This window comes from Pseudopodoces humilis, chromosome 5 (genome assembly GCF_049639895.1).
Source record: "Pseudopodoces humilis isolate 2021_Gansu_Grassland_sample_001 chromosome 5, ASM4963989v1, whole genome shotgun sequence".
Taxonomy (NCBI): Eukaryota; Metazoa; Chordata; class Aves; order Passeriformes; family Paridae; genus Pseudopodoces; species Pseudopodoces humilis.
This window is the reverse complement of record NC_142204.1, coordinates 25,046,089-25,056,208: the sequence shown is the minus strand read 5'-3', so window position 1 is coordinate 25,056,208 and position 10,120 is coordinate 25,046,089. Positions and strand designations below refer to the sequence as shown.

The following is a 10,120-nucleotide window of genomic DNA, read 5'->3' as shown; positions in this document are numbered from 1 at the left end:
GTGAAAGGCAGCCAGGCAACAGGCAGGACACGCTTCAAGGTCCCCACAGCAGTGAGGGACCAGCCCCACTCCTGGTCACCCTCAGGGTGAGCAGCAGCCTCCTGTCCCAGGCTCACAGTGTGGAGCATCTCCAGCCCCCCTCAGGGACCTACCGTGGGTGAGTCTGTTTTGATGTCTGGGTAAATTCCTGGGTGCTCCTGGTCCTTTACCGGAGAGTCACTGTGACACATGCACACAGGACAAAGAGCCAGGATGGGCAGGGCTCATGGGAAAGTCACTTTTAATGGTTTATTGCCAATGTTACAAAGGTTGACACATGGTCAGACAGGCGGGAACCACACCAGAGTTGTAAAAACACCAACAAGTCTAGGGTTTTAGTTTATTTTAAAAAAAAATAAAATAAAATCCAACCGTTTGCCTTGGCCAAGCTGACTGCATGTCCTGGGGATGCCTGGAGCCTGAGCCACAGTTGCCACAGCCCCTGGGAGAGCCAGGCTTCGGGTTGGCAGTGAGATGGGCTGGAGGGTCCCAGGGCAATCCCCACACCAGCATGGGTAGTTCTCCCGAATCTGCAGGGCCCAGCCGTCCTGTGTGGCACCAGCCTTGCTCTGCTGCTCTCCCCACTTAGCCTTGTCAGCAACAGCGGCAGCAAAAAATGTGGCAAACACCCGACTCCATCCATGCTGAGCACCAGCTCCTGCTGGCACGGTGCTCTGGGGAGCTGCCCTGCTCCGGGGGACCTGCTGGCACCCCATTGTCTCCAACCCTGCTTTGAACCCCTTAAGATGCTGGTAATTCCTGGAGCAACAGCACCATTTCCCTGGGGTGAGCTCAGGACCAGCCCCGTGCATGTTGTCCCTGCCCCAGTGCCCTCTGCCCTGTCGCTCCCTGGGGCTGTGGGAGCCCACCTGGCCAGGGTGTGGCAGAAAAGACCAAAAACAAAGTTTGTGCTTTGTATACAAGACCCTGCCTACACCGAGGGGCTGGGGAGGAGGTGGCTGCACTTGCCCCATGGCTGAGGCTGCTCAGACCCCTCAGCCCCTCACCACCCCAGCAAGCTACAGACATGCACACACACACACACACACGCATGGGAAGGGGGTCCCCAGGGGGCCGGGGGGCTAGAGAAGGAAGGGAAAGTGTCTGTCTCCCCAAAACCATGTCAGCACTGAGCCAAGAAAAGTGCATTACTGCCCGGCAGCAGTGGGGAGCACAGAGGTGCCAAGTGTCCCCTGCCCCGTGCCCAGGTGCAGCTCCCCAGACACAGCACCAAGTGCCCCGGGTGCCCTGCCAGCAGCTGGCTGACTCTTAAAACTAAATTTTTGCTTTCTATAAACCAGCCCCCTCCCTGTGGCACCGCTGACCTGAGATCTTGTGATGGAGGGATGTGGCTCAAGTGGGTGCTGTGAGCTGCCAGCGATGGGGATGGGTGTCAGCCACCCAGACCCCGCACAGTGATATGCCACCCCACACCACCCTGTTTTGTTCCTCCTTTGTGGGAGCATGTCCCGCTGCTGCTGTCCCACTGTGGACCGAGTGGGGTGCCCATCTTGCCGGAGTGGAGTTCAGGAGGATGAGCTGAGCCACCCAGCCTCTCCCCACCCCCTCCTGCTCTCAACACCTGCTTCAGCCCAGTAGAGCTGGAGGGCTGGGATGTAGGACTGGTTCCTCTGTTCCCCATGGGCTCAGGAGCAAGGAATGGAACATGGGGCTCGGTGCTGCCCCTGGAGCTGGGGGACAGTCAGGGAGGGCTCCACTTCCCCTGTCCCCCTCAACAGACACTTACAAACACACACAGAGAAAGGAAACCGTAACCTTATAAAAGACACTGAACTCAAACGCCTGCATGTTTGGGGGCAACCCCGTCCCCGCTGCCGCCTCGGCTCCCCACACGCCCCTTGAGCGGCTGGGCAGGCTTGCTCCATGGGGCTGAGTGGCTGGCGGCCCCCCAGGGCGCCTAGGAGCCGATGATCTGGCCAGACCATGTCTCGTGCTTCGTGTGAGGCGCCAGGTTGGTGAGGACCACCTCCACTGCCTGGAACTTCTGGTTCTTGGGAGGGATGGGGCAGACCTTGTACGTCACCTCGTCCCCCTCCACTGGGACGTACTCTCCCTCGATGCTGCAGGAGAGGAAAGGAGAGGTGGTGGTGGTGGTGCCACAGCCAGGAGATGGACCCCTGCCCCAGACCACCCAGAACAAAGGAAGGCACTTGACCAGTTGTGCCTTGGAAAAGAAAACCCACAGGTGATGGAGGACAAGCAGAGACCCACGTCCACCCCATGGAGACATCCACACCCCAGCCCACAAGTCTCCAGCCCCATGCTGACGGCATGGCTCCCCTGGGATCTTCCAGCACAGCACAGCCCTGGGACTTACTCAGACACATGCACAAAAATGTCCTCAGTGCCATTCTCTGGGGTGATAAACCCGTGGCCCTGGGAGCGAGAGAACTGCTTGCAGACGCCCTTGAAGATGGGGCCAGCGGAGGCACGTGCTGTCCTACAGGAGGAAAGGGAAGATTTTTCACTGGTGGCACTTGCCCAGGAGGTGGAACAGGGAGAGATTTTTGCCATGAGCACAATGGTTCTGGGCAGTGCACTTGGTACCCACCCACAGCACTCTGGGCAGGTGTGTGTGGTGATGCTGGGCACCGCGTTGGCAAAGTGCACCAGGTGTAAAGGGCTCTGCAGGCACCACAGGTGACCACGGCTCAGTCGGACAGTCCCAAACCCGCCAGGTACTTACGCCGAGTAGGTCCTGGTCCTCTTGGTGGGGAGGGGGCTGGGCAGGTCCCGGAGAAGGAGGTTGCCCCGCTCCCAGATGCGGCTGCCCTCCCGCTGGAAGGGGAAGGTGGGCCACACTGGTGACTTGGGGGAGTGTAGGGGTGGCACTGCCGGCGGGGCGCTGGGGTCCGATGACATGGTGGGGTCGGTGGGCTCCTCCGTTTTGGGATCGGGCAGGTGGGCAGCAGGAGAAAGGATGCCCAGGTGTGTGGGCCTACTGCTGGTGATCTGGGGAGCAAAAGGGACAGGGAGTTAAAGGGCCTTCTGTGAGGCTTTTGGCACAATTTGCTGTCAGAAATTGTCCCTTGGCTCCCAGCCATTTGTGGGAGCAGGGAGCATGCTGCCAGCCTTCAGCATTGGACACCAACCTCCAGCACCGGGAATTGCCCCAGGAAGCCTGTCCCAGCTTGGAGTCACCTGGTATGTTCCAGAAAATCAATGCCAAGGGAAGAACCTGGCTTGTTCAACCTTTCAATTGCCAGGATAACCCCACATGTTTGAGACAAAGTCACTAAAAAGCACAGCCTGGGAAATGAAGCAGGGGAGCATGGGCTGCCACAGGCCGGGACCACTTTGGGAAGGATGCCCATGCAGTGCCAGCATGCCTGAGCCTCCAGTCCCAGGCTCTGAGAACTTCCCCCATCCTGAGATTTCTGATAAAAAAGTGAAGAAAAAAGGCTGAGACAACAGGTCAGTACATCAAGGTCAGGGGTCTGAGATCTTCTCAGCACAGAAGGTTGCTTCAGCCCCATAGGATTTAGGACACAACCCCAGCCCCAGCCAGCACTCAGGCACATTCCTACAGGAAGGAGCACCAGAAGAATGTGGTGAGGCCAGCAGCCCTCATACCCCTCAGGCACCTCAGCTGAGCCACTATACAAGCACAACCTCTTGCTGCTGCCATCATCAGGCTCCAGTTTCTGAAGGCATCATGCCATTTGCAAGGAGTTAAAGCCCTAAAGGGCGGAAACCCTGCCAACAGAGCAATCACAACTGTGGACACTCTCGTCCTTGCTGAAGCACCCCAGCACGAAATTGGAGGGATTGTGCAATTTTAAGCCTCCCAGATGCTCTGATGTGTGATGAGCACTGCAGCTGCTTGCTCAGAAAGGCCTTGCTCTGTTGATTTTTATTCCAATCCGTTGCTGCATCTGATATTGGCGCCTCTGTCCCAGGGTGCCCCATGCCAGGGGTTGCTTGAGGGCACCTCTCCCTGGGTGCACTGGGTGCTCACCCTCCTCAGGCTCAGGAGTTTTTATCACCTGGTGTTGAGGAGCCCGATATCCCCTGGAGTTACCATCACCTTCCCCAGCACCCCCATCCACCCTTTCCCACCCCACTGGGGCATGCAGCATCTTTTGGGACAACACCTGCACACACCAGGAAACACAGAGACTATTTAATTTATTTTCTGACTCACTATGGCCTTTTGAGACACAAAGGCCCTGGGGGGATGCGCAAAAGGGGGTCACCTCCACTCTGAAATTAGCAGGCACCAAGGACAGGGGAAAAGATTTCTAGAGCAGCTGAAGTTTCAAGGAGGGACCAGGCAATTCCTGTTCCACTCACCCACCTCCACTTTCTTCCTCTGCCAGGGGATGTGCCTGCCACTGGGCCCCCATGGCTGCCAGACCAGCTTGGATTCTGCCATGGGATGCTGCCCATATGGGCCTCAGCCAGCTTCCTAACAGCTCCCCCCTCTCAGCCCTGCAGAGCTTCACCCCAGGCAGTAAAAGCCACACTAGAGTCCAGCTTCAAGGTAGAAGCCACCACGTTCCTCCTGCCCTCTGAGTCAACTTCCAGTTGTGGCTGAAAACCCTCCAAACCATCTTTCCCTTTCCTGGCTCCCCAGGACCAAACCCTTCCTGTGCTTCAGTGGCTCCTCTCCCCCATGCAGCAAATGGAACATGCACATCTGCCTTTGCTCCACATCCCACCCCACACAGGGGCTGCTCAGCTCCTGGCCTGACAGGCTCAGCATTTCCTGCTTCCATGCCCAGGTTCATTATCTATTTCCCCCAAACCCTGGCTCAACATCTCCTTCTCCCATTCCCAGGCTCAAGCTCACCATCTCCTTCCTCCATGCCTAAGGAGCTCAGAGAGGCTCAGAGAGCACCCAAGTGAGACACCCCAAAGCCAGACCAGACACCAAACTGCTTCACAGCTCCCATCTGTGCCCCCATTTGACCACCCTGCCTGTGCTGGCGAGCAGCCTGGCCACTCTAAGACAGCAAAATGTGATGTGTTCCTCATGCATTGCTGCAGGGTTTGTCACCTTCCCAGGAGGTGTCAGGATTGGAGGAGTGGGATGATTTGGGGGAAATGGCCCTCAGTTCTCTGTCACATCATGAAGCTGTCACTATGAAAATGGCCTTGCTGTGGTGTGGTGAGCCTCCTCTGTGCGGCTTTCTCTGACAGAGGAGGCCTTTCCGTTCCCCCACCAATTCAGGGACAATGGAGGGTATTTAACCTGAATAAGGATGCTTGGAGCAAACTATTAGTATGCTGAGGGAGTCCGTTGGCATCCACAAAGCGCTGGAAAAATTGAAGTTTCCCAGAGGCAAAATTAAAATAAGAGGCAAGGGGGTGTGCAGGAGGGGGAGCTTGCAGGGACAAAAAGGTGTGGGCTGGTGAAGTGGCAACCAAGAATGGGTTTGCCACAGGTTCACCTGTAGGACCACTGCAGGTTCAGGTGCCCTGGAAGGCTCCCTGTTTTGGGGGACGAGTGATGGTGAAGAACGGGAGCATGCTGGGCACTGCTGAGGAGGCAGACTCTGCTCATGAGAGCTGAGGGCAGCAGCAGAGGGTGCCCTTCTGGGCTGCTGTTTGCCCCCAGGAGCTGAGCTTGCTCCTTGAGGGAGAACAAGTGAGATGCAATCCCCCACAGGCACTCTGAGGGCTCTCTGGATGGCCCATGGGGTAGGGTGTAGGGTGGCAGTTCACTGGCATAAACACAGGGACAGGGCACAGCAAGGCTGTGGGATCCCCATCCTTGGTGGATGCACTGCCTGGACATGTCACAGAGCTACCTGCTCTTTCTCCTTGGAGCAGGGGCTGGAGCAGAGATCCCTGTCCTGGGGCCATGCCGAGGCTCCCTCACTCAGCCAGCAGCACTCTACCCCTCTTCAGCACTTGGACTGAGCATCCCAGATTTTTGGTCAGCTTTGGGGTGCCCAACAGCTGAATTCCTGGCTTTGGTGGTGCTGGTGAAGCTGAGGCTGAATAGGAGCTTTGGCACATGGGGACTCCAGGGCCATATCCTATCTCCCATTTCATTTAAATCCCTGCTGCAAACAAAGGGACCGAGGAAATCAAACTCAGGGGGAAAGTAGGCTGAGAGAAGAGTGGGGACAGAAGCATATCCTCGCCTCCTCCCCTCCCAGCCCAGACACAGATCAGGGAAAACCTCTACTGTCCTCCTTCCTTCCCTGCTCTCCACCTCACCATCCTCTCCCCAGCCATTTCTCCACAATGCAGCCCCAGCAGGGAACAAGGAGGGAGCACCTCAGCACAAGAGGCATTTTCACCCTCCCCTCAATCTCCTGTGGTCAGAGTAACCTCTGCTGGGGATGAGGGCATCTGTCCCCACTTCAGGTCTCTCTCGCCTAGCTGACACCACCCCACGACACTATGTCCACCCCACGCACGTATACAGTGCAGGGACCAAATCCGGGTCACTTGAGGAATCAAGCGGAGAGACTGCAGCAGCCCGGCTTTGCCGTGGGGCATGGGAAGCCTTTCCAGCGCAACCACCCTCCGCCGCCGGACCTCCACCTGGCTCCTCCCCGCCTCCTCTTGGTGGCTTTGCTCCGAGGGTCTCCCAGGGTGACAGTCCTCCGAGCCAAGGAGGAAAGTGGCCGCAAGCCCAGGGCTCCCTGGAAGGAAGCTCTTTATAAAAAAAGACCTCCTGCCCTGTCCACCTTCTCTCCTCTCCAAAAAAATACATCTCAAAGCCAAACCCCAGAGCCCTCTGGTGACAGGGTCTTCTTTGGCAGCAGAAGCCAGCTTCGCTTTTATATTTTTTGGAGGGCAGGCTCCTGAGCAAGCGGAGCTGACAGTCAGGAGCCCTTGCAGGCGGAGGCAGGAAACCCAGGCCAATTAAGGCAGACAGGCAGTAGACACATCAGCTTTTATCTCGAGATCCAAGTACCCCATTCATCAGCAGGGACTGAAAGGTCTGCGGTTTATCAAATAAAATCACTGTCTGTCTCCCCTTCTTTAAAGCCAAACACATTGACTTGGGTGCTGGCTATGACCTTGTTTAACTAAACAGCCTTTCAAGGCCCCCTAGAAGGGGGGAAAGAGCCTTTTGAAGAGGCAGCAGCCTCTGTCTGCCACTCCCCGTTCATTAGCGGCAGCGAGAAAAAAAAAAAACAAAACCCTCACGCTCCCCCGCCCGGGCGGGGGAATACATATTTAATTAGCTTAATCGCCCTCGGTGAGTCGGCCCTCCCGTGCGGCGTTTCTTTGTGCGCCTTCCCATCCGCTGGAACCCGCGGGATGCCCAGGATGCATTGGCGGATGGGTGGCCGCTTTGCTGGCGGCCGTCACGCTCCGGCTCTGGACGTGACCCTTGGGCCGGCCAGACCATCGCCTTTATGGGCAGTTCCCTTTCACGCCGCCGCTTCTCTTTGTAAATCTTTGTAAATCCCAGCTCGGATGCTGCCTGCCGCCACACTCGGCTCTCCCGAGTACCGCTGCTCCCCCCGCCCCAGCCAAAGAGCTGGAGGTTATTTTCTCTCTGCTGCCTTTTGCACCAGTCTCCAGCACGGGCACTTCCATGCCACTCTCCATCACGTTTTCTCCGTCCCTTGCCGGGGCCGGTGGCCCCAGTTCAGGAGTCAGGTTTACTACCCCTCTAAATCCGCCCCAGTAGAAAAAGAGGTCTCTGTATGTCAAAAAGACGCGCCACCTCCACAGCCAGCTGCCAGCAGCCATCTCCTCGCCCCGTGGAGCACAGAAAGCAATGCTCTGGCCCGCTGCCATTCTCGGGGAGGCTGATGCCCCCCCAGACCTAGCTTGTCTAGACACAGGCTGAAACAGAGAAGAGCTACACCCCTCCAGACGCATGAGCATGTCCCCAGAGCTCAATGCAAAAACAAAAATCCCATTTTTCGGCTGCTGGGCATATTCACCTGCCGAGGGACCTAACAACAACGCAGTGGCCAGCAGAGATCCCAGGGGGGCTGCCATGAAGGGCAGGAACCAGCTGGGGAACCACGATGGCTCCAGGCAGGGTTAACCCCGAGCAGGGCCACCGCAGTGCTGGCTGGGCTATGTTTCTCCATCCCTCCTTCCTCGGAGAAGGCTCACAGCCTTGGTGTCTGGGAGATTTTTATAAATGCTGTCTCTGTCCGATGCTAATGAAAGCCTCTCAGCTCTCCCCTCTCCCGTTTTTGGTTATCAGCTCATGTTAAGAGTTAAATACCAAACAAAGCAATTTTCTCACCTACCCTGCCTATTACAAATCCCTTCGATGAGACAAATTACTATAGGAAAAATAAAACTAGGCGGTTTTTGGGCAATGCACACTGACAGCATCCCCTCCCCAGCTAAACCAATCACACTCCCAACTCCAGAGATGTTTGCTGAGATAGTCTCGCCTACGATACAGCCTGCTTAGCGCTAAAATATGAATGTCACCTTTATGGATTGATTATAAAAAGCTCCCTTAGTCAGTGCTGGGCTGCCCAGTTCTCAGGGAGGCCATGAGGCAGAGCAAGCAGGCTGACAGATGCAAAGGAGAAGCAAAGGGAGAAACCATCATGGAGGCTTGATTTACCTTTTAAGCATGTATGGATGATCGTCATTCCCAAATACCAAGTTTGTGAGATTTGTTAGCTTTCTTGTGAAGGTTTTTATTTTTTTAATTAGCATAGCATATGTTCAAAGACCTGGCATAAACATCGTCCGTGTCCTTCTTTCCTCCTTTGTGGATCTAACTTGCCATCGGCAGGAATAGTGCAGCCTGTCCAAAGAAATCCCAATTCCAGCTCCCATCACTATCAGCCTACTTTAATAAGTCAGATTTTTCACAAATTGCCTCCCGCTCACCCGGCAATCAGAGAGCTGGATCCCAGCTGAGCTCAGCCCTCCGTGGCAAAGCCCTGGATTATTTGCCCCCAAGCCAAAGCAGACGTGCGGCATTGCCGCCGCCACCCCCAGGGGAGTTATTGTTCCTGAGCCTGGTGGGGAATAACCAAACCGGAGGAGGGAAGTCACGCTTCATCCTCGCACCTCCCCACCGTCAGGAGGAATAAGCAGATTTCAAAGAGAAAGGTGGTCCGTCAAGTTGAACCTCCAGCTACAATAGCCCGGGCGCGCTGCATGGCCATTGTGCCTGCCCTTACTCACCTCCTTAGCAGCGACGGGCTCCCTGGAGCTGCGCTCTGCAGAGCATCGGTGCTCGGAGGGGCCGGACGCTCCTCCGCTACCTTGCGAGGAGCAGCGGTCTCGCCTGCAGCCCGGCTCCGGGGGGCTTTCTCGGCTGGCTGCCTGCCGGCTGATGGATCTGCGGTATCTGATGTGTGGATGATGTGCGCCTCGAACACACACGCATCCGCACGCCTTCCCCTGACGTCAGGGCCGGGCCAGGGGGAGCGGGCAGGTGGGAGGGATCAGCCTGGTCATTTCTGAGCTAGCTAGGCTTAAAGGAGAAAGTCTGTATGGGGGGCCGGAGGTGACGAGGGTCGGCCCCGGGGGACTGCATAGCTCCGGTTGCGCAAAGTGACGCACATCGGTGGCACAGCCGGACACAGCGGGGCAGCCCCACCGGCTGTAGGGACAGCAGGATGGGGCATGCACTGCAGGCAGGGATGCAGTCAGGGTCCCTCACAATGGGTGAAACCTCTCCCCTGTCACCCCAAGTCTCACCGGTGCCCTGCAGCCGCTCTTCCCGCCAGCCCAAGCACCCCTGGGTACCAGAGTCGCCCTCGGTGCAGTAGGAGAGAACAGGAGGCACATGCGGCAAACCCATCCTACTGCCCCACTCCCTCCGGGCTCACAGCCAGCCATCGCAAACCCAGGCGCTTTCTAAGGGTCCCATTTCTATCAGCGCACAGTGCCCAAAGAGCTTTCTGTTTTCCCCCGTGCTTGTGTGACCGTGCTCAGGGGAGGCACCTCCGCGGGCAGAGGCCATGCCATAAATTGGCCTGAGACTTTCTCTAGTCGGGGTGTCGGGCAGTGGGAAGAGGGCAAAATCGTTTGCTGATTCCATTGGGGATTAGGGTGAGGAGTAATGGGGTTTAAATTACAAAGAGCAAGATTGATGTTAGACATTAAGAAACACTTTCTAACAGAACAGACAGTTAATTACTCAAGTAGATTGCCTGGCCAA

At 56.7% G+C, this 10,120-nt stretch overlaps 1 protein-coding gene across 1 annotated transcript; it reads right to left on the bottom strand.

Annotated features, from left to right (window-relative positions):
- Nucleotides 1-96: 96 nt before the first annotated feature.
- On the bottom strand, nucleotides 97-9,367 carry CSDC2 (cold shock domain containing C2). Its single transcript, XM_005527666.3, has 4 exons — nucleotides 9,139-9,367; nucleotides 2,747-3,012; nucleotides 2,378-2,500; nucleotides 97-2,120 (listed from the first exon to the last, which is right to left on the bottom strand). Exons 2-4 carry the CDS (start codon nucleotides 2,920-2,922, stop codon nucleotides 1,958-1,960), a joined length of 462 nt encoding a protein of 153 aa, XP_005527723.3. The 5' UTR covers nucleotides 2,923-3,012; nucleotides 9,139-9,367; the 3' UTR covers nucleotides 97-1,957.
- Between the last annotated feature and the right edge of the window lie 753 nt (nucleotides 9,368-10,120).